The sequence below is a fragment of the Halichoeres trimaculatus genome, unplaced genomic scaffold (assembly GCF_033239565.1).
Source record: "Halichoeres trimaculatus isolate MK-OKI-2021-1 unplaced genomic scaffold, fHalTri1.1 fHalTri1_scaffold_9, whole genome shotgun sequence".
Lineage (NCBI taxonomy): Eukaryota > Metazoa > Chordata > Actinopteri > Labriformes > Labridae > Halichoeres > Halichoeres trimaculatus.
Window position 1 is genome coordinate 29985605 of NW_027437188.1, and position 24379 is coordinate 30009983.

General features: G+C 40.0%; 1 protein-coding gene across 3 annotated transcripts in view; it reads left to right on the forward strand.

Annotated features, from left to right (window-relative positions):
• The window catches only part of mtus2b (microtubule associated tumor suppressor candidate 2b), a 36983-nt gene extending 13075 nt beyond the window's left edge, over positions 1 to 23908 (forward strand). Inside the window, exons 4-15 of one of the 3 annotated variants that reach the window (XM_074678987.1) lie at positions 889 to 1089; positions 6950 to 7090; positions 8992 to 9090; positions 10603 to 10799; positions 16989 to 17055; positions 17392 to 17606; positions 17908 to 18013; positions 18097 to 18170; positions 18260 to 18358; positions 18468 to 18587; positions 20205 to 20305; positions 20591 to 23908. In XM_074678987.1, the coding sequence (XP_074535088.1) occupies positions 889 to 1089; positions 6950 to 7090; positions 8992 to 9090; positions 10603 to 10799; positions 16989 to 17055; positions 17392 to 17606; positions 17908 to 18013; positions 18097 to 18170; positions 18260 to 18358; positions 18468 to 18587; positions 20205 to 20305; positions 20591 to 20798 (1628 nt within the window). In that variant the 3' untranslated portion in view covers positions 20799 to 23908. The remainder of the gene's footprint in view (positions 1 to 888; positions 1090 to 6949; positions 7091 to 8991; positions 9091 to 10602; positions 10800 to 16988; positions 17056 to 17391; positions 17607 to 17907; positions 18014 to 18096; positions 18171 to 18259; positions 18359 to 18467; positions 18588 to 20204; positions 20306 to 20590) is intronic. The other 2 variants (XM_074678988.1, XM_074678990.1) reach the window with 2 other exon arrangements.
• Positions 23909 to 24379: the final 471 nt, after the last annotated feature.

Here is a 24379-nt window from a genome sequence, read left to right on the forward strand (position 1 = left end):
TCACTGGACCTTGTAATGCATCTAACTCACTATATAGTGAAAAGAAAGGAGGGAATGAGTGATTTCAGACACCACCCAGAAGATGGGCCCAACTCTACTTCAGTGGAGATCTACCAAAAGCTGCTTCTGGACAAGACAGTTATAGCGACAACTACAGGCCTGGCATGCTTACTACAATGTTTTCAGTCCCTCTGTGTTTCAGTGTATGCAGATTTTTTTTCACTGCGTTTTCACGTTTTTTTTGCATGAAACGTTGTCGTGTAAATGGGGCCTGAAAGTCTTCTAAAGTCCCTCCATACTTTACTTTTCCATGCAAATCCTGACTTCATGTTATCATCACTGAATGATGAGTCTTATCTCTCCTGTCATGTTTATGGATGAGGCTCGACTTTCTGAACTCTTTGAAATGCAAATCATTTGACTGAACTGTAACTCACACATCCTGGAACTTTGCACTTCACTTTTCCACCCCCCTCCTCTTTGTAAGCCAGTCAACACATGGTGTCGTCTTATTAACGGAAATGTGTTCTCTGAGTGATGGTTGTCATATGTTTGTCATCTTGATAGCAGCATGAGCTCAGTGACAGTGACATGAATCTGTGTTTTACTCATCGGAGCAGATGTGACTCCTGCAGATCCCAGCAGTCTGGATGTTACGTTATTTGTAATGCTCTTATTTCATGTTCCCTCCCCATGAATCTTTGTATATCAGAGTTGATCATCATTTCAGGGTTTTTCTCATTTTAATTTTCAGGACGTGTTCATTAACCCTGAATAAATGAATGAATAGACCATGTGTGATATCTACCAATCAGAGCTCTCTCCTGCGGTCTGTGAACAGTGAAGCATAAGATTCACCTGCTACATGTTTTTCCGTCCGTCTCACAGCAGAGCCGAAGAGGTCAGCAGAGACCACTAAGAGTCTCCTGCTCAAACCAGGCCAGTCTGGACTGCGTCCCCCAGGTTTCTCCGCCCTGCCAGCCGCCCGTCTGGCCACCTTTGGCTTTGTCCGCACCTCCAGTGTCTCGTCTGTGTCCAGTAACCAATCAAACGACAGCACCCACAGCGATCCCTGCAGACCTGCTCAGTGTGAGTCCTTCAGTCTGCACACATTCACATGAATAAAAGTTAGAGAGTTACTCAGCTTAAGAAGTATCAGACAAGCAGAGCTCTATATGTCGGATTAGAAGAATTTCCACATCTGACATAAAGTGTTTTTTTTTTTTTTTATCTTCATCTCCTCATTAGTGTAACAGCAGTCCTGGCTGCTTCAGTTACCATAGAAACAGGCGCTCACTTCCTCGCAATTTGCACTCCTTTATCACAAGTAGGCGCTGAAAGCTGCTGCTCCACGGCAGCTTTGATGAAGAAATCTGTAAGTCTGTCCTCCCTCCTGCTGTTACACTCCTGCTTCACTTCATCAGGATGAGATCAGATCGCTCTGTCCAACGCCACCTCTCAGGGACTCCCTGCTGCTTTTGTTAAGAGCGGTGACTCTTTAGAAAGTTGGGCTGATTATCTCTGAGTGAAAGGAAGAAATCAGACATGAGTCAGAAGCAGAAGAGTAGCTGTCATTGATAAAGAGGAATCATTTGTTCTTTGTGCTGACTCAAACTAACAAATATCTGACAAATAAGACAAACTTGTAACAGAGATTAATCATTCATCTCTTTATCTTATTTGCTCTCCTGAATTAATCCTCAATATTTTGGGAGCTCAAAGCCAAAACACAGATTTACAGAAGAGGATTAGGGCCAAGTCCAAATTTTTTAATATTACTATTTTTTCAGAAAAAAGTCTGAATTCTGAGATTCAGTTGTAATTCTGACTTAAATCTCCAAATTATAATAAAAACCAAAGAATTCTGACTTTTATCCTAGACTGGTAACAAAAAATTCAGATTTCTGACTTAAATTTTAGAATTCTGACTTAAATTTTAGAATTCTGACTTTAATCTCAGAATTCTGACTTTAGTCCTATAACTCGGAGAAGAAAAAATCACAATTCTGATTGTAGTTTCAGAAATCTGACTTTGATCTTAGGATTTTAACTTTAATCTCAGGAAACTGACTTTTACTCTCAAACTCTGGTGAAGGAAAAAAACAACACAATTCTGACTTTAATCTCAGGATTCTGAGTTTTATTCTAGAATTCTAAGACAAAAAAGACGACATTCTGATTTTAATCTTAGAAATTTGACTTTAATCTCAGAATTTTGACTTTAATGTCTGACTCCTGATAAAAAAAAAAAGAGAGAAAAAAATCTTACATTTATCTCAGAATTCTGACTTTTTTCCTATAATTCTATAAAAAATCACAATTCCGACTTGAATCTTTGAACTCTAGGGAAAAGAGATAAAATTCTGACATTTATCTTAGAATTTGGACTTTTATGCAAAACTTGTGACCAAAAATCATGAATCTGACTTTAATCTCTGAATTCTGACTTAAATCTCAGGATTCTGACTTTATTCTCAGAATTTTGACTTTAATCTCAGGATCTGACTTCAATCTCAGATTTCTGACTTTGATCTAAAAATTATGACTTTAATCTCAGGATTCTGACTTTTATTCTAGAATTCTGAGGGAAAAAAAGATGAAATTCTGACTTTAATCTTAGAATTTTTACTTTAATCTCAGAATTCTATTGAAAAAGGGAAATCTGACATTTATCTCAGAATTCTGACTTTTTTTCCTATAATTCTAAAAAAAAAACCAATTCCAACTTAAATCTCTGAATTCTATAGAAAAAAATATAGAATTCTGACGTTTATCTCAGAATTCTGACTTTAGTGCAAAACTTGTGACCAAAAATCACAATTCTGACCTTAATCTCTGAATTCTGACTTAAATTTTAGTATTTTGACTTTAATCTCAGAATTCTGACTTTGATTCTTTAATTCAGAGAAGAAAAAAATCACAATTCTGACTTTAGTTTCAGAAATCTGACTTTAATCTCAGGAGTCTGACTTTTACTATTGAACTGTGTAAAAAAAAATGCAATTCTGACTTTCATTTCAGATTTCTGACTTTAATCTCAGGATTTCGACTTTTATTCTAGAATTCTGAAAAAAAAATAATTCTGACTTACATCTTAGAAATTTGACTTGAATCCTTGAATTCTTACTTATTCACAGAAATCTTATCTTCTTCTGTACAAACTAACAAAGTAAAAAGAAAAAAAAATAAAAATAAAAAGACAAAAAAAATCAAAGGATGAAAATTGCACATCTGAGAGCACAGTTCACACTTCCCCCCCAGACTGACTGTTTTCTATTTACCGACACTTCCCTAAATTGTCAGCCAAACAGCTGTTGTCCCCTGCAGGTTGCCCCCCTTCAGTCTAAACCACCATAAGTGCCTCACATGTCAGCAGCAGTCTCTCCTCTCTATTTATAATCCCTGAAATAAAAAGTGGAGCCGGCGGCTGCAGTGTGTGAGGCCCAGAGTGTGGCATGATGGGATAAACTGTGAAGCCATTTTTTACCCCGACACCTCTGACCAGCCTCCTCCTCCTCCTCCTCCTCCTCGCCTGGCTCTCCCTCCTCAAACTTTCACTACAGCCGAGCCAGATAATGATTTCTCCTGCTGCCTTGGTGTTCCTCCTTGAAGGCTCAGATGTACACTTTGCTGGGTTATTTTGTTCCATTTTTAACTCTGATTCTGGAGAAAACAACCACAGCTCAGGATGAGGATCTGCAGATCTGTAAGTGTGGCTCCTCTTGTCTTTTGAGAAGTCTTTACGAAGCCGCCGTTCAGACTGTTCAATTTACTCTACTGAGATAGAAAAGTTAGATGCGGTATTGAAGAGATGAGTGTCTACTGGAAAGTAAAAGGCTTTGGAGTGGCTCAGACAGCTTATATATGACTGGCAGCTTGCACAGCAGTGTTTCCCTTCAGGCTGTTGGCTCAGACAGAGATGTTCTATTAGTATGCCACCGTACGCCTCGACTGTAGCCACATTCAGCAGCAATGCACACCAGAAAAACACTCAGGACATTTTCCAAATGTAGACGCTGTCTTCGAAGAAACCGCTGATTCTATCTTAGAGGTGTGAGTATATGTTGGGCATAACCAGTTCCTAGTGAGACTCTGCAGCAGTTGAAGCAGCACAAATCTCTGTGGCATGAAGTGAATATTAAGCCTCTTTTCTTGTGGTTGAGCCCTGTTCCTATCATGTCCTGCAGGAAAATAAACCACCTGACACTTTTTTCTTCAAAGCTCATTACACGACCCTCTGGCTACGGGTACCAGTCTGTCGTTTTATTCTCCTAAAGAGGATTCCTTAATCACACTGTGAGGTGGCAAACTGCAGTGCATTTCTTTTGCTCTGTATCCTGCTGCTTTACAAGAGCTTATGAGAATACACTAACTGGCCCCTTTATTAGGTACACTTCATTCAAAGACCAAAGTCCTGGAAACCTTCCTCAGAGAGTTTGGTCCATATTGACATGATAGCATCACACAGTTGCTGCAGATTTGTCGGCTGAACATCCATGATGAGAATCTCCCGTTCCACCACATCCCAAAGGTGCTCTATTGGATTGAGATCTGGGGACTGTGGAGGACATTTGAGTACAGGGAACTCATTGTCATGTTGAAGAAACCAGTCTGAGATGATTCCAGCTTTATGACATGGAGCGTTATCCTGCTGGAAGTAGCCATCAGAAGATGGGTACACTGTGCTCATAAAGGGATGGACATGGTCAGCAACAATACTCAGGTAGGCTGTGGACTTTAAACCAGGCTCAATTGGTACTAAGGGCCCAAAGTGAGCCAAGAAAATATCCCCCACACCATTACACCAGCAGCAGCAGCCTGAACCGTTGATACAAGGCAGGATGGATCCATGCTTTCATGTTGTTGACTCCAAATTCTGACCCTACCATCCGAATGTGGAGCAGAAATCCAGACTCATCAGACCAGGCAACGTTTTTCCAAACTTCTATTGTCCAGTTTTGGTGTTGCTGTGTGAATTGTAGCCTCAGTTTCCTGTTCTTAGCTGACAGGAGGGTCACCCGGTGTGGTCTTCTGCTGCTGTAGCCCATCTGCCTCAAGGTTGGACGTGTTGTGCGTTCAGAGATGCTCTTCTGCAGACCTCGGTTGTAACCAGTGGTTATTTGAGTTACTGTTGCCTTTCTATCAGCTGGAACCAGTCTGTCCATTCTCCTCTGACCTCTGGCATCAACAAGGCATTTTGGCCCACAGAACTGCCGCTCACTGGATATTTTCTCTTTTTGGGACCATTCTCTGTAAATCCTAGAGATGGTTGTGCGTGAAAATCCCAGATCAGCAGCTTCTGGAATACTCTGACCAGCCCGGCACCAACAACCGTACCACGTTTAAAGTTACTTCAATCTCCTTTCTTCCCCATTCTGATGCTCACTTTGGACTACAGCAGATAGTCTTGACCATATCAGCATGCCTAAATGCATTGAATTGCTGCCATGTGATTGGCTTGCGAAAAGTCATTTGTGATTCAGATCGTGTAAAAATAGAAGATGTGAGGGGACATTCAGCTGATGCTTAAGAATAGACATCATGCCTGTGTTTCTCCCGCCTCCTACATTAATCATCATCAGCAGAGTGGAGTCGTCTTTTCTTGCTGCTGCAGCTCTGATCACAGGAAGCTTGCAGCAGCACGAGGTGGGATTTGTTCTCTGCATGCAGGCGAGAATGAAGCGTTTAGGACAGTGAGTCAGCCTCCAGCCTCCTCGCCTCGGCCAATCAGCTTCCTGGCTCAGCCTCATTTAGAGATGCCCTTGGAAAAAAAAGAGCTTCTGCTGACTCTCCCAGGTGGATTCAGACTCTGTCGCAGAGAGGAGAGTCTCTGGGATCCCAGCGGAGGTTTCAAAGCAGCCCTGGGCTTCCTGAGCAAAAATATCCTGCGCGTTCTCCTAATCAGGGTTTCTGTTGCTTTGTGCGCTAATATTATCATCTCATCTCTTCTAGTTAATCTTTCACACCCTAATTTAAACTCTGTGCACCATCCTCTCACTATGTTATCCCGTCATCAGAGTGATACGACTCTACAAGGACACAAAACTGCCTTCCTCTCCTCTTTTGGAGTGCTGCGTTTCCTTCCGTCAGCGTTGTTATTGATCGAGGAGCTGAATATTTCATGATAAGTAATTGAAGCTTTCTGGTTTGCAATCCTTCACTTGTGCACTAACAGAGGAAACTGAACTCCTCAATGGTCTGTAAAGTGGAAGAACTCAGAGGCAAAATCCTGAAAACAAGACAACAATCTAGGTTACCCCTGACTGTGACATCTCCATGCCCTTCATCCTTATTGAAGATGTTTGCTGTGATGACTTATTGCTACAGCCTCTGCTTGTGTTGTCTGTGAATAAAAGACTTTCATATCCTCAGAAAGCTAGCAGCAAAATAACATCTGTTATGAATAATTAAGATGTTTGCATCATTCTGTTTTTTTCAGGTCTTGGTGAATGTTGACAGTTTAGAGAGAACTACTCCCGGAGGAAAGAAAGTAAACCTCCTGATATTTGATACTGGAGGAACAAAAATGACACAACATCTTCTCATTAAAGATATATACTTTGATTTTTCACAGTTTGATTTAGTCTCTCTGGTTTTGTAAACTACTTTTGAGCTTTGATGCATTAACAGGAGAAAAATGTACACAGGCTGACTTGTTTTTATGCAATGACACTAGATGCCTATTCCAAATATTTTTATGACCAATTCTCAAAGTAATAATCATTTAATTTACGACTTCTGTTTCTATTATTTCTGTCAAGTGTCAAAAAGAGTCTTGGACATGTCCCAGAATGCATCAGGCAAAAGGTTTAGAGACCTTCCAAAAATGTCACTGGTGCAAGATTTGAGAGTCAGAAAGTTTAAATCATGTCTCTGAAAAGTTTAACCTTTCAAAGCTTCACATTCTGTTTTTATGACTTTTGGCACTCCTCCTCCTCCTCCTCCCCAGATCCCAGCAGCGGCAGCGATGACACGCCTCTCCACAGAGCCACAGCGCCCCCTACTGAAGCCACTCAAAGCCGCACCCAGCCTCCCAACGCCCCCAGCTTGCAGCGCCGCAGTCTGCCGCCACAGCGCTGCTCCCCGCTCAGTACGTCCCTGTACCAATATATAAGCTCTGCTCATACATACTGTATGAAATATGTATGTGGAGGAAAATCATGTCCCAGTTCAAGGTTATTTTATGAGGCAGTCACATGATTTCACGTGGGATTGGAGGTGTTGGCATGTGCTAGCAGTTAGCAGGGGGTTCTGGGAAGTGTCTTTGAATTTACTGCTTCATCAGATCAAGATGTTTATGAGCACAGGTCTCAGCTCACATGTTGTTTCTTTTCTTCATCAGTAAAAAATAAGGTAGGCCTATTCAAGTGGAAATTCTGGCACTCCTGTTTGACAGTTTTTTTATATGTGTCTTCAAGTCTGTCCTGAAAACGAGACCCCAAGTTTTACAAGATAATCTGTACAAATAAATATTAAATTCATGCATTCATTAATTAATGCATTCATTAATTAGTGGTAATGAAGGCTTTCTGAATGTGCAGATGTGCTTTTTCTCAATGCACGTTCTAATTCAAAAAGCTTTTCATTGGATTTTTTTTGTCCACACTTGAAGGACAGTGTTTGTTTTTCTGGCACATCTGACTTTATTCATAGATTAGACCGGATTTTTGTTTTCTTTTTTTTTTTTGAAAAGGACACATTACAAAGTTCTGCAAAAAATAGCAAAAAAATAATACTTTTTAACCCCATAGCAAATACTTGACTTGCTGCAAAAAAAAAAAAAAAAAAAAAAAAAAAAAAATATATATATATATATATATATATATATATATATATATATATATATATATATATATATATATATATATATATATATATATATATATATATATATATATATATTTATTTATTTATTTATTTATTTATTTACTTTTTTTTTCATATATATTTGGAACACTTTTAAAATGAGAATTTTTAGAATAGAATAGAACAGAATAGATTAGATTAGATTAGATTAGATTAGATTAGATTAGATTAGATTAGATTAGATTAGATTAGATTAGTATTACTTTATTGATCCCACACAGGGAAGTTGTTGTGTTAACAGCAGCAACTGACGAGTAGAAAGATTAAATAGTTAAAGAAATTAAATAATTAAGGTGGAAAAAATGTGGTCAGTAATAAACATTGTGATTTATCTATTTGTATCTATTTCCAGTTTCAGGAGGAAGAAAAATAACCTAAATGCTAAGTCCTGTTGTACTGAATCCTAACTGTTGCATCTGATTGCATCACAGCAGTGATAAAAACCCATATATAGATTCCCTCTGTGCTGATACAGTGCTCTTTGTTGTGAGAGTGTGTTTTTTAACCTTGTAGCTTGTGCTGGAATCTTTACAGTGAGTGTGGAGCATGAGCACCACCCAGTGGTCTCAGGGTAAATCACAGTGAGAGCCAGAGTCAGTACCAGCTTCCTGCAGGAGAATCTGATTGCTCAAGTGAAGCAGCAGCTCCTGCTAGTGGCCACAGATTGATTTTGCCTTCAGGGGTTGTTTCATTTTAACATTTAGGCCTTAAAGCTCACTTGAAAGTAACTAAATTACAAGAAAAATCTTTATTAGAAGAAAACGTCCAATCAAAACTTTGTTAAATGAGGTCTCAAAGCCCCAGTGCACCTAAACTATCAAAGGAGGGGGTAATTAAAGAAAAAAATAACCCTTCACTTGTGTTATTTTTGAATTATTAACAATGAAATAATCTGTCTTAAGGCTTTTGCAGTTCAAAGGAAACCCTCTACATTTAAGATAACTTCTGAGCACAAGTACTCTTTAAAGATACAAGCAGCTTACTAACTGGAAAAGGAGGCAGAAATACTATTCTCCTCTTTGGAAGCAGGCTATACAAGTTTAAATCCCAAATAGGAGTAAGAATCTTAGATTATGTTTTAATCTTTATTTTGATGTATAAATGGCATTTTTCTTTCCTCTCTAGCTTCCAGAAAAGAGATGCAGAAGGACGTAGAGGCAGTTTTACCACCAAAGCCGTCTCCCAAGAGATTTGCGGTAGTGTCACCCAAACCACAGTCCCCTGGTGCGTCTTTCAGATCATAACACACACTCTTTGTGCCGTTTGTGTATGTGTTAGAGCGTACTGTGTCCTTCTGCAGTGTAGATCTGGTGCTGTGTGTTTGTTTTTGTTTTCCTGGAGCAGAACAAAAGGCTGTAAACAGCACTCTGTGGTGCAACATGTCCTGTCTGTGCTGTAGCTTTAAATCTTACAGAGACTCTATTCGCCTCCTTCCTCCCTCCTTGCTTTATTACAACACCCATGACAGCCTGCTGTTGCCATAGCAACAAGCTACAGTAGCTGTATTGCTAGGATGGCTCCTTTGGTAGAAATCCTGCTGGGTCAGATTACCTGAACAAGTCAGCACTTTGTCCCTTTCCACAGAGGCGAGCAGACAGACAGGACAGCAGCAGACTTACCACTCAGGTGATAAAAAAAACATGAAACATTTTTATTCACAGTGGGAGGAAAGGATGCTGATTGGTTGAGCAGAGAGAAGACTTGAGAGACAATAAGCTGGAGGAGGTAACCCACTGAAGTGCAGCCAATCAGCTCATTAGTTGGTGTGAGTGTGAACAATGAGAGAAGAGCAGGTGCTTAAAATACCCACAGTGTTTATCAGCTGTGAGGGATGAAAAGAACTATGTTTTCAGTGACAAATTCATTTGTATTTTGACATTTATATTGAAAAGAAGCTGTTATGTTTGAAAGGATCTTCTCACCAGAAATCTAAATTGAAAAATATAAAACTTTTCATGAAATGATAGAACCCTACGACCTCAAATCAGCCAATAATAGAGTTTTTCTTTAAAGGGTCTGTGAAGAGTTTGAAAGTGATCTTGAAAAATTCTCCCTTCTAGATATATGCCTGATTGTTATCCACACTTTAAAATGAGATTATCATCACCAATATTGCTGGTTACGGGTTATTTTAAATCGCTACTTCTTAGCTTCTTGACTAGATCAAGCAGGACCAGATTGGTTTGAGGTCTCTATGACAATATCACGCCGGCTGACGAAGTTTAGTGATGGAAGAGAGATCTGTGTTCTTCTCTGCTGAAAACGATTTCTATGACTACTTTTGTGACCAGGAGTCTAACTGTCAGACAGGAAAAAAAACAGAAGAGCAGAAGAAAGCGAAAGGGAGAGTGCTGATGTCACTACATATACCCGGCTGCTACTACGTTCTCTTGATATCACGTTTCAAACCGCAGAGCTACATAACTGTTCTGATAAATACCTTAACTTGGCACGTTGTATCCAGTAAAAAGTTATCTTGAAAAAAGAAAATTTGTTTTGATCAAATCTCCATTTAATTCCTAAACAAATCAGTAAAAGTAATTCACGACAGTGTGCAGACACTCCAGGCCACAAGGTGGCGAGACAGTTCAATTAAGAGATATTCCTCATAGCATCTTTAATGACTGATTTTCATCCGTTGTTTGTTATTGTTATGCTTATTTATCACAAATGTTTTCTTTTCTGGTTAGAGTTAAGGCACTCCAGCTTATGTCATTCTCCTCTTTGCATTTATAGCCCGAGGAAGGACAGCAGCAGTTTGTGGACCCGTCCAGACTGAAAGGAACCAGGAGCTGGACCGGGCTCTGATCCAGCAGCTCCGGGAACGCTGTGAGCATCAGGAGCTGCAGCTGCAGAGTCTGCAGGCTCAGTTAAAGAAGGCGTCGCTGTGCATGGATGTTTTCAGCATCACCACCCAGCACTTCTGTCTCAAGGTAGGCAGCGTCAGAGCTCCATGAAATCAAAGTCTGAAGTTTAAATCACTTCAGCTATAAATTCTCATTCCCTCTTGGTTGTTCTTCCTTAGAAGCTCTGATTCAGGAGCGTTAGATTTTTAGTAACCTTTTTATAAATAAATTCTATCACCACTTTTGCTGGTTTGACATACATATATAAACATAAGAGAAGAAAAGGGGAGACAAAAGAGCCAATAAAAGGACAAACCTGTGTTCTTTCATTAAAATGAACTTAGAAATATCATGTTAACAGGATCTAGCTTTCATTCTCATTGCAGTCGTCATCCAGACTAATACACACAAACCTGTTGATCTCCACTATAAAGGAAACGCTGTTGCAGACTTCAGACGGAAACTACAAAGTGCGATTTGTCCGCTTTGCACAAAGGACACCTGCAGCAGCAGGCTTTTGTTGTCAGCGTTACTTTGTTCACAAAGCCAGCGCCCGCATTAAAATCTGATTGTTGTGACTTTTTCAATATATTTGGATTCGCTCTGGAGCAGCAAGGTCTGTCTGTGAAAACAGTCTGTGAGGTTTTATTGAGGATTTCTGAGAAGTGTCTGAAGATAGATTTGATGGAGCTGTTTGGCATTTAATGTTGATCTGTAATACAGATACCTAATGTCTGAAGATATTTGATATTTATTCTAAGTGGTGATGTTTATCATGAGTATCCTCCCGTTGTGTTGGTAGTTTTGTGTCAGAATCACACGCATACAGCTTCTGATGTGGAGTTTGTGTGAACAATGAGGTTTCTGCTTCTTCAACCTGGGTGAAGCGCTCGTTTCTTACCTCTTTCCTCCTCTTCTGCTTCATTTCATCCATTTCCGGCCCCACCCACAGGTCCTGCTCTACAGTGGGAGAAGATTAATGAGATTAGAGCTGACTGCCAGAGCCTTGCTGTGCTTTTAGTGAGACTGATGGTCAGACACCGGTGGAATATTCAGTAAAGCCTGACAGGAGGAGGAGTGGAGAATATATGACTCCAATATGTGACCAGGAAGGAGTCCTCTGTGATAATATTTCTTCAGGGTGGTTTTCAATCAAATACATGTAGATACCTCTTTATACACATGGCCATACAGGTTAGCTTTTAGATGTAAACAGGTTCATATAGCAGATGCTTTCATCCAAAGCAATGTACAACACAAGCAAGAATTTAACCAGAAGGAAAAACCTAGTTGGTGCGACAAAAGTGCTTTAAGTTATTTTGCTGCAGGCGCTGCCATTAAGTGCAATAATTGTATTATTATTATTTTAATAATGTAGAATTATCTCACCAGTTTACCACAATTAATTGCTGCAATAATATACTTCAGCCTTCAACAACATTCAGTAATTAGTGCTGAAAATTCACTAAGAGCTGGGTCTGAGACCTTCGGACAAGGGATGGGTACCGAATTAGGTACTTTTATAGCTACCGACCAAATTCTGTCAAAAGTACCGGCTATTAATTTATGTAAAATCAAAAGGTACCATGTTAAGGTACCTAAATGCATCCTAGTGACTGGGAGGGAGCGGAAAAGTAGGTGATTTACCATGCTGAACATGAACACAGCATTGCAAGGTTATATATTGAAGAATGAATATGTTAAATAAAAAAATAAAAAAAAACATTTTATTTGTGGCATAAACACAAAAAAGTACTGAAAATTGGTACCGTTAAGTACCGATACCGATTGCCAGGTACCAGGCATCTGTACCATATCGTTTCAAAGGTGAAAGGTACCGATCTCTACTTCTGACTCATTCTACCCCTGATGACAAAGAGGAGAAGGCTCAGCTTTAAGTGTTCCCTGAACAGATGAGTCTTCTGACATGTCTTAAAAGTAGGAAGAGACTTTGCAGATCTCATAGAATCAGGCAATTCATTTCATCCTCTGGGCACAACAGAGGAGAAGAGTCTGGCTCGAGATTTAGAGCCACGCTAAGCTGGGAACAGAAGGAGTTGTTTATGTCTACTTTTGGTTAAATACTCCATATTATTTTTCCATCACTTACTTAGATGTTGTATTTTTGGGTTGATATGCTCTGATAGGTAGACTCAGGCTCCCTCCTTTGAACTCCATCCTCTGTTATGATATAAAACTGCTGTATTTAATGGTGCCCTTCATCTCTCAATTATGGTTTAAAGATTTGAAAAAGCAATGATCACGACTACGCCTTAGATTTTTTGAAGGTGTTGAGCTCGATTGAAGAAATAGAGATGAGATGGTTATACTTTCGTATGGAAATGAACTGAAACTAAAATGAAAGAGACTTTATATCAAAGGCCGTAGTCTGGATATCTCTGCTTCAGTCGTGTATTTGAATCTCTGCATGGCACTGTTCTTCCCGAGCTGAGTAACAGAGCAGATAATTGGGCACTTATTGATCATCTCCCTCCCCCATCTTCTCCTTCTCCACTCCTTTTTTTGTGTGCGCAACACACATATGTGCATGTGTGTGTATCGCTCCCTGCCATGCGTGTGAATGTGATATGAGCGTGCTCACAGAGCTCTGAGGGGAGGGCAGGCAGGCAGAGCTGGGCTGGGGCTGCCAGTCTTTGTTCCAGCAGGAGAAATGCCGGTCGCAAACCAGGAAACGAGGTGAGGCTTTCGGTCTCCACATCTCTCCTCCCCTCTCTTTCCTCTGCCTGATTCTCTCCCTCCCTTTCTCCTCCTCTCTGTATCTTCTGGCACTCTCATCCATCTCTCCTCGGTCAGCTCAGTGATGCTGCTGTTTTCTCGCCCGGTATGGGCCATTGCTGCTCTCGGCTCCATTTCTCTGCTCTGCGCTGTCTGGACCAAACGGTAAAGACAGCATCTTCTGCAGCAGGTTTGCTTCAGCACAGAGGATTGCTTTTTGTGTGTGTGCGCATGTGTGTGTTTTGTGAGTGGGGTTCTGAGTGTGTCTGTCTACAGCAGCATTTTATTGACTTGTTTCCTGGAGACAGAGCTGGTAGAAAGGCTGAAAAGCTGCATGATTATGCTGAGTCAAAATAAGACGAGTGTGTCGCACAGTCCCTCTTCCTTTTCTTTCAGATTTTGCAGAACATTATATAACATGCATGTCATCTCTGGTTTCATTCTTACTTTGCACATTGTGTTCTTACTGTATGTCTGGAGGATTATGTGCCACTGACTGTGCATCATTTCTCCTCATCCTGATGTTTCTGGATTACTCATCAAAAAGGAATTACGGCTGTAGCTAAAGCTTTGTGTATAGAGTACAAAAAGTCCAAGCACAATAGCAGCTGAAGGTTGTTGTGATGTTTTATCTGGTCTAATTAAAAGTAGATTGATCGCACACTTTGCAGCAGCAAATTGAGCATCCTTGCTTTAACAACCAATGTTGTTTTTAAGGAGGTAGGATATACAGTGCCAAGGTTGTGTGTTGATCTGCAGAGTTAGAAAGACATTATTTTTTACATTTAGAAGTAAACGGGTATTTTATGGACAAATCATGGGTTAAAATGACCATATGAGTTGTTTTCTAGTGGTACAAAGCCAGCAAAGACTCAGGAAAACAAACAAAAGAAGAATCAATAGTGGATTTAATCATTAGTTTCTGCTTTAAACAGGGATCATGTTGCTGTGGTGATAGAGACTGATACATCACTATTCATGTCACATAACTCCCTGGAGAGCTAAGCTGGGGGGCGTCAGAGAGGACAGAGGAAATGATGGGTCAGAGCAGAGGTGGAGCTGAAGGGAAAAAAAGGCACCGACCACCTTTCATCACTCATGAGGTCACGACGGCATCTCCCTGATGACTTTATGTGTGCAACCCTTTTAGAGAGTGACATCATTTCACTGTACCTCATGCATATTTCACCCTCTGCTCTCTGCACGTCTCTCTTTGTTTCTCCTGAGCGCTGCTTTCTGATCTCTGATTTATCCCTCAGCAACAGTCTGCAGAGCTGTCTCACTGTGTGTTTAAGGCTGTCATCAATAGTCATGAGGAGTCCCGGGTGGATATTACAGAGGATGAGTGCAAATATTTAAAAAAACTGACTTCTTTATTCATGCATTTTGGATAAAACTCTCACAGGCTGGTTAAAAGCTAAAGCTAGTGCACTGATGTCAAACTGCAGTACTGCAGAGCCTGTAAATGTCTGTAACAGGAGTGAGACAAACTTGTTGTTACATGTTTAGATGTGTCACAGTGATCTGTGAGCACCAAGCAGCACAGATACAACATTATGACACACGGTCTAATGAGTGCAGAAGACTGCTGTGCCTGATGACCTTTACTCCAGTGTCTTGTGATGAGTTTTCACAGGGATTTAATTGTCCTGCGTCACTAAATTATAGCCTCTGACTCTCTTTCTCAAAGCGTGTTGCAGAACATACAATAAAGGAGGATTTATTGCTGAAGGAGAGAACACATGTCTAGGTTTGGTAGAGCTTTGATTACTCAGCACAAACATCAGAGGAGGAACAAGGTTTGATTCACCTGGATGAGAGTTAGAATAAGTCAATCTTACCACAATGTACAGCCCTTAGGAAGGACACCATGCGAAATTTGTATCATATGTTTGCATTTATTCCCAGGAGTTATGAAAAGAAAAAAGTCCTTGTATGGGGTTCATGGGATTAAAATCAAACTTTATCAGGTTATTTGAGGAACACCTCATATAGTGATATTGAATATTTAGACCAAGGGTCTGCAACCTGCAGCTGTTGAGCCACATGGGGCTGTTTGACTCCTTTGCAGTGGCTCCTTGTAGCTGCAAAAAAATATATTATTGAAATTAAGAATTCTCATTTTTTTAAAGTGGGTATTGCCAGCCTGTCTGCTTAAAATACATCCTGGATACGTGGCAAGACATTGACAAACACACATTTTTAATTATTTGTCATTTTTTTGTTTTAAATGTTTATTTCCTGTTGCAAATTTTGATAATTTCAAAATCGTTTGAAATGTTAGCACTTTTCCAAAATTTTTTTGAATTGAATTTTTTTTTTTTACTTATTTTTAAAATGTTATTTTTTATTTTAATTTTATTTTATTTTATTTTATAGTTTTTTCAAATTCCTTTTTCTGGAAGTTTTTAAACAACTTATTAACTTAAAATTTTTTTGAAGTTTTTTGAAGTTATGAAGTTTCCACATTTTTTAAATTCTGGCAAATACTTGAAACTCAAAAAAAGCAATTTTTTGCAAATTTTTAAACCAAATTTCGCTGCAGCTGCAGAATAGAGCAAAGGAAAAACAGCTCTCTGCTGTTTAAATGGAGTATCACCATTCATTTTTTATCTCAGCCAATTTGAATTGTTGCACATTTGTACCAATTTTTAACTGTCTTGCAATGCATCATTACATCCCTAGAAAATAGATATGAATGCTGTAGTTGTTTACGACTTCTTTTTGTAATATCTGAAAAAGAAATCAGGCTTCATGGTGGGGCAACGCTTAGCACTGCAGCCTCACAGCAAAAAGGTCACTGGTTCAATTCCCAGCTTGGCCAGTTGGCCTTTCTTTGTAGAGTTTGCATATTCTCGCTGTGCATGCATGGGCTCCTTCCGGGTCCTTTGGCTTCCTCCCACAGTCCAAAAACATGCTCATCAGGTTAATTGATCACTCTAAATTGTTCATAGGCGTGAGTGTGTGCGTGAATGAAAAAGAAATCAGTCTCTGAATGTGTTTGATATCACTTCTTCAGACCAATACAAGTACGAGTACTCAGTCTCACCTATACAGAGTACCAAAACTACTTGGACTTTTGATACATAAAATTTCAATTCACAGTGGCAGATCATTTTGAACAGAGACAGTACAGTCACTTTGACATTAAATCCAAAATAAAAAAACAACTGTGTCTGAGTTTACCACTAGTTTTTTATAAATAAACAAAAGTGAAAAATAAAACAGTTTAACCGTTAACTCTCCCTGGTTCATTCATGTTGTCTGAACAGAAAGACCTGACTCATATTTGCTGTGGTATTAAACCACAGTAAGGAACTACTGGCAAGGAGGACTTACTCGATGCAAGATTTTTTTTGCCTTGAGTATCAGCTGCTGGTACTGATACCTTGAAAAAGGCTGGTATCAGCCCGATACCCAATACCAGTACCCGCCCATCCCTACTTCAAACTCTTACTGTGGTGCCGTGTGTTCATCAGATGTGACTCTTTGTGAAGTTCAGAGGTGTTCACTGTCTGTCTGTCTGTGTTTGCCTTTCAGAGCGAGAGCGCCTTTGTGAAGGAGAGGGAACTGTCCCTGGAGCTCGCCAGAATCAGGGATGAAGTGGGTAAGTGGGATACAGCATGACAGAAACGGCACCACAGGGAGCAGAGAGAGGAGTGAGTCATTCACTGCTTACTGTACATCATACATTATACAGTGAGAGGAGGAGGAGGGAGGGGGGCGAAGGAGACCTGGAAACACTCTGTAGGTCTCACACAGTGGAAAAATGATTTTCAAAATAGAAGCTGTGCTATATACCCCAAAACACATTAACATGCATTTGAAATACAAAGCCCAGATAAGTGGAAGTTAAATGCTCTCCGTTTCTTTTTCTGTAAATTAGTTCAAGACCTAAATTTAAATGTAACAAAACAAACCAAAGCTCTTTGTCGTGTTGCAGCTTTCAGTGTTGCACACTGGGAGAAACTGCAGCAGGAGAAGGAGGAACAGGAGCGTCGTTTCGAGGCGGAGCTGCAGGGGCTGCGGGCGAAGCAGCAGAGGGAGCTGGGAGCACTGGAGGAGCGGCTGAAGGCGCAGCACATGGCGGAGGCCGAGAGCCTGCAGGCCGAGCACCAAGGAGAGCTGGAGGAGCTGAGGTTCAAACAGCAGGAGCAGGTGTGTGAGTGTGTGAAACAGTGTAAAAGACCGTGTTGTTTATCTGCAGAAAACCTGTTTGAAGCTTGTGTGAGGAGTTTCGTCACCTGTGTTCAGTTATTTTAAATGTCTGAGGCTCCTGGCAGGGGAAGTGTCAGTCAAAGCGTTTACATTCTGGTTAAACAGGCTTCTTTTCAAATTTTCAGATGGTTTTTAAAAACACTTTACCCACATCTACAAGAGAAAATGACTGGATGATTATAGGTAACACTTTAAGCGAGCTATTCACCTGCTTCTGTCGCTGTTCAACTCTTTCTCTCAGATCGAGGAGATGACTGAGAACCATGAGGCTTCTTTGATGGAGATGGAGACGACTCACAATGACACCCTGGCCACTCTGCAGGAGGAACATGCCAGGACTGTGAAGAGTTAGTAAACACAACCTCTCCTGTTCTCACTGTCTCTCCTTCAGCTTGAGGAAGAGATAATAAAGTGTTATTTGTTGTGACAGATCTGAAGATGGCCCACGAGCAGCAGACAAAGTCTCTGGAAGAAGAGTTTGAGAAGATCAGACTGTCCCTGCAGGTAAACACAGCTACGTAAAGATGAATGGTCTCCTGCAGAAACATGTGACACATGAGAATTAACATGACGATCATTGTGTGGTCACAAAGGATCAGGTGGACACGCTGACATTTCAGAACCGGAGCCTCAGAGATCGAGCGAAGCGCTTTGAGGAAGCTCTGCGCAGGAGCACAGATGAGCAGATTGTGGTAACTGCTTTTTGTATTACATTACAGGACAAGAGCTATAAAAAGCTTTTCGTTTATTGAGTTTAAAAGACTGATTGAGATTTTCATTAATGTAATCTGCTGTTTCCAGGATGCTTTGGCTCCATATAAACACATCGAGGAGGACCTGAAGAGTCTGAAAGAAGTCCTGGAGATGAAGAATCAACAAATCCATCAACAGGAGCTGAAGATCACAGAGCTGGAGAAAATAGTAGGCTTCAAATTTCTCTTCTTGTTCAGCTTTGATAGAGACCTTAGTGTAAAAGCTGTCTCTAAGGCCTTGTTCACACGTAGCCAAGTATTTCTAAAAAACAATACCCCCCTCCATCGTTTTAGAAATTACTTTTTGTTCACAAGCACTGGGCAAATCTGCTGGTGTGTCCGTTTCGAAGCTTGCCAAACCCATATTTGATAGTGTTTTTCAGATGAGAAACCTGTGCCACCAAATCAGGATGAACTCCTGTTTCAGCTGCGACATTTGGGAACCAAAAGCTCAGCTTCCCGCACGCTGCAACCTCCAGTGTAAAAATATGAGACAATGCAGAAGTGCTAAACTTGCCTACTAGGCACCGCCCCGTTGTGGCTGCCTGTTACAGCAGCTCTCTCTTCCTTGTCTGTGTCTTGTAATTTTTTCACCTCTTGTTTTTTTGGAGTGGATCATTACTTTGTTTGGTTGATTTGTTGGTCATGGACACCAAACTGGTTTTGTCTTCAGTGATATTTTTACTATTTTGCTTCTGTGTTTGTCTGGAGATCCTACATGTAACCATGGCTGCATTGCTCAAATGTGAAATCAGCTGTCAGCAGCCTGTAGCATGTCAATGCTAACTGGTGCAAGGCCTGATGTTTCCCCACAAGGTGAGGAGAAGGAAGAGAGGACGATGTGCTAGTTCTCAGGTGTGAGCTAAGAAGTGACGACATCGACCTGTCCTTCTGTCCATCATTATTGTTGTATCATCATTATTAATGTAAGTTCTATCTCCAATAAGATGAAGAGAAATTAGCCATGCTAACCCAGCAACAGAGGGAATACCAGAAGGCAGAGTAGCATCATGCCATTTACAGACTTGGCTAACAGAGCTCACACTGGAAACCAACACCACATTGGAAGAACTTCACCTGCTGTGAGCATTCTTCTCTTTTCTATTCTAAAATCTGCTGTTTCTCAAGTGTCCGCTTAAGGCTTACTCAAGAAGTACAGGAAGTCACATACACACCAGGCCAAAAAAGTGTTTTCACAGCAGAAATTAACCTATTTACAACCTGGTTCAAAAAACGTCTCCTGTCTGAATCGCTAATTTTACTATCCGCACCCACTGTAGGGGGGTGGGTTCTGACTCTGCAGTTCCCAGGATTTTAAGATCATGAGCTCACCCAATCAGGGCACAGTTCAGCTCACGTGACTGACGGCTCTGCCACTTCCAATATGGCCGCTATAGCCGATTTGCTTCAAAAGTCAGTTTCAGAAACATACAGGTGAAGCTGGGGAGACTACTTCCGTTAATTATACAGTCTATGGTTTCCCGCAGTCTACACTGGAGTTTCCCAAATTCTTCACACAGGCCGGAGTTTTCAGAAAACATAATTTTCAGTGACGTAAAACTGTGGTTTCATGTGGACGACAGGCTTAAACGTTTGCAGTCCCCCAAATACCTGGCTACATGTGGACATGGCGTTAGGGAGATCTGAAAACCCTCGACTTGATGTGGAGGAAGAACCAAAGAATGGAAAAGGCACCTGCCGCCAGTATTTAATACATCTTACATCTTTTGTTTCCACTGTCATTTGAAGAATTTAATGTTGTGCCCTTCCCTCCTGTGTTTTTGAGCAGGCTGAAAAGAATGTGTACCTGGAGGAGAGACTGCAGGTATTGCAGCAGCAGAACGAAGACCTGAAGGAAAGAATTGACAAGAACCTTGCCGTGTCCAGGTCAGTTAAGTTTAATACTCATGAAAACTTAAAACTTTGTTCAGAGGTGCATTGATAACATGAAAAGATAGATACTGGTCCTGTTACTGTACAGCTAAATGCTTTATCTTGATGTTTCATATATGTTTTTCTTAGCACAAGTTTTTGGTCGTCCTGTGTAATCTTAGGATCAAGAGTCGGTCATCAAGGGTTGACTGAATCATACATTTAACTCCAGCTGAAAGTTCCAGAAACAGCAATTTGTATTCATGTTTTGATTTTTCTGTCTCTGTTTTCTTTTTTAAGGCAACTCTCAGAGGAAAACGCCAACCTGCAGGTTAACGTGGAGAAAGAAAGCAACGAGAAAAAGCGTCTCAGTCGCACCAACGAGGAGCTGCTGTGGCGTCTTCAGACCGGCGAGCTGAGTCCTCACATGTCCCCCAGCGCCTCCCCCATCCATCGACCCCCCTCTGTACCCGGCTCCCCTGCCCGCCCACACTCCTACCATCAATGACACTCTCCATGGAAGCTCTTGTATCTAACGCTGTCTTTTATCTGGCATTTTATAACTTTGAATGTTACTCTCAGTGACAGGAGATGGATTTTACACTACGAAGGCGGACTGACACACTTCAGGTTGTTTCTTGGGAAATGCTGCTCATCGTGAAGTGATTGCAAAGTTCATGCCCAGGAATTTTAACGTCAAACTGAAAAGAAATTTAATAATGATCAAAAAGGGAATTCTCTGCGCTCCTGTTTTTCTACCCGCCCTTGAACGCCCCACGAAGAGACGAGCCGTGATGCTGCAGATGAACGCTCCGGTCGTTGTAGACTCCATGGAGCAGGATCAGAGTTACTGTGCCTCATTCTCATGTTTTCACCTCCATCGACTGAACAACACCATCCAGCGCTCAGGATGATGGATGTGTGAGACAACCAAACATAAAAAAGTGCAACAACCATCACAGGAAGCGCCTTCGCCCTCCATTTCTTCTCCACCAGCAGCGTCTCTCAAGGCACAGGCAATACAAATCTACCTACAGTGAGGTACTCACCCGGTGTGGACTCTTCTCTGGGGCTGGTTTTTTCTTCTCATCCCAGAGTCTCTCATGAATCAGGAGTGTATGAATGACTACCTATACATGCAACCTCAAACACACATCTGACTCTCCACTTAGACGCTAAAAATATCATAGTGACCTGAAATGTAAAATCTCAACAACACAACATCTCATGAATCCATTGAACTGCCAACAAAGTGTAATTAAAATATCCATAATAGTCTGTTAAAACTGTACATGTATTGCTCTCCTAAAAGCATGATCTGTCTTCCAGTTCTAATGAATATTATTTAAGGTTTACCTTAGATGTAGTTTCCTCTGAGCTCTAGTCAAACTACAGGATTTTCTTAAATGACAAGAAACATCAACCGTTGCATTTCACTCTAAAGAATAATCTTACTTCTCATGTGAGATGTCGCCCTTCACCTTCAGATGGAGGAGAATAGTTTCCTGAAAAATCAAAACAAAGGTGCAGAATCTGCAGAAAGCACCAAAGCGGAAATCCTGACACGCAGCAGTTTATCATGTACTGTAGCTGACGTACGTCTGCAGCTCGGAGCTGCAGAATCAGCCATAAAGGGTGCAAACATCCCGTCAAAGTCCAACATCTGTTCTTTGCAACTCATTTGTCAAGTTTATCATCTAATTCTCTTTTATTTAGAACTTTATCATTGCTCTTGGAGCTGACTTAGACAGTTGCTGCTTTTGTCAAATGATCGCACTGCAAAAAACTGAAATCTTATCAAGTGTTTTTTCAGTAAAAAAAGGGTCTTTTTAGACTCAATATGAGCCACATTCACCTGACCTGTCCAGAAAAATATCTGCCAATGGAAGAAGAAAAATTGTCTCAAAAACTTACTTGAAACTAGAATAATGTCTGAAAAAAAGTAACTTTTCTGTTGTCTTTAAATAACTTGAAACAAGACATTTTTCTGGACTGGTCAGGTGAATGTGGCTCATGTTAAGTCTGAAAAGATATTTTCTGCCTAATATAAGACAAAATCACTTGATAATATTTAAGTTTTTGCAATGTGTTTTCTGTTTTTGAACCACTCAAACCTGATTAGCTAATGTGACAGAATAATTAAAATGGCTATCAGCTCAGTTCCCTTTGGGAGGAAAAGTTTATAATCTATTTTATAGTTCATCTAAATTTACAACAGCATATTAGGGCCACTTAAAGAAATAAAGAAATTTGAACTTTCAAGAAAACTTGAAGTTTTAGAGTTTTTTAAATTTGTAAATTCATTATTTAATTTGTATGTTTACAACTCTTAAACTTGCAAATTTATGTATCCATAAAGTTGTAACTGTGTCTTGTTATACCATGTACATCCTTGCCACTCAAGATCAGAGTGCTGCTATCCAGATGTTTATAGTAATGTGATGATTCTGGGCTGAAATCAGGAGCTTCTCCTTATTGCTGAGTCCAGTAGGAAGTAAGATTGGATGAGGCTGTTAAGTGGGTTCATGATGCAGTGAAATGGGAAAAGGGCAGCTAGTCACCAATCTACAGATTCAAAGTTTTCTTGTTAACTTTTTGTAAAATGTTTACATTTTATTCTAAAAATATCTTCAACTTAGAAAACTCAAACATTTTGAGTTTGATTTCTCAAAGATTTATGACTTTAAAAACTCAGAACTTTTTTCTCGAAAATGTACTAATTCTACTTTAAAAAAAAATATATTTTAAAGTGGCCCTAATATGCCATCGTACAAATTAGTAAGAACATCCTGCAAACCTTCAAACACTTACCTCATTTCTCATTGTGGAGAACAATCTCAGGTGTTGAGGAGAAGAAACTGCCATAACTTTCTTTATTCTTTCAGTATTTGTACTTCTTCAGTTCATACTTTGCTCATGTTTACATAACCCGTCAGCCCAACTGTCTGTTTTGCAAGAAAACTATTAGATTATTATTATAACAAGTTAACCTATGTTACAGAGCATAGTGCAGTCATCACATATATACTAACAGATTGAAGCTTTATGGGTTTTATTATAGAGCTCTGATATGAAGATCAGCTCAGACAGATAAAATGTGGTTCACACATCACACGGGGATTTGTTTGCAGAACGTGTTTAAGATTCAAAGAAACAAAGCGGGAATGACTTTTTCTCTCCATCAGGTTCTCTGATTGCACTGAGTGTCTCTGTGTCCTGTGGACATGATTTCATGAACTGAATGTTTGTCGAACACTAGAATAAGAGCCTTTGTTTACAGTTTATGTCCAACGTCGGAGTAGGCTGTTGTAAACATCGATGTCTGTACTTCTGTTCATTGTTTACAGGAACTTCCGTTGTTACAATCCTTGTTCAGTATTTCACAAATCCTGGATGAGTTTATACGAAAGCATGTCTTAATAATGTTGTTGTGCATTATTTCTGTTTACATTTCTTGTGCATAACATGTATTAATTTATTTATGTCCTCCTCAAGAACTGCACCTGTAGCTTAGCTGGTTAAATTATTGTGATCAGTGATGAGACACTAATGTCTAAATGTTGCACTTTGTATTTAAGTATTAAACCACAATATGAAAATAAGTATACAAACGTGACATCTGGTTTGTATTTATATTTTAATATACAATTGTATCATTCTATATATTCCATTTCTTGTATACAATGTCATGAAGCTCCTTTAAAAATAGAACGTTTTCTCTAAGGAGTGATAATGAGGAGCAGAGTCAGTTCAGCGAAGCACACAGAAGCTGCAAAAATCTGAATTCTTATCAAGTTTTTTTGTCTTGTTTTAAGTAAAAAACGTCTTATCTTACGGGACATGAGCCACATTTAACTGGTCAGTCCAGAAAAATGTCTTGTTTTAAGATATTTAAAGACAAAAATTAGGTCTGGATTGCTTGTAACAAGGAAACAAATCTGCCAATGGGACGAGAAAAATTTGCTTACACTAGACTAATGTCTTAAAACAAGTAACTTTTCTTGTGTTCCATTGGAAAAAAAATCTTTTACTTTGTTACAAGTAATTCAGACCTCATTTTTGTTTTTAAATATCTTAAAATAAGAAATT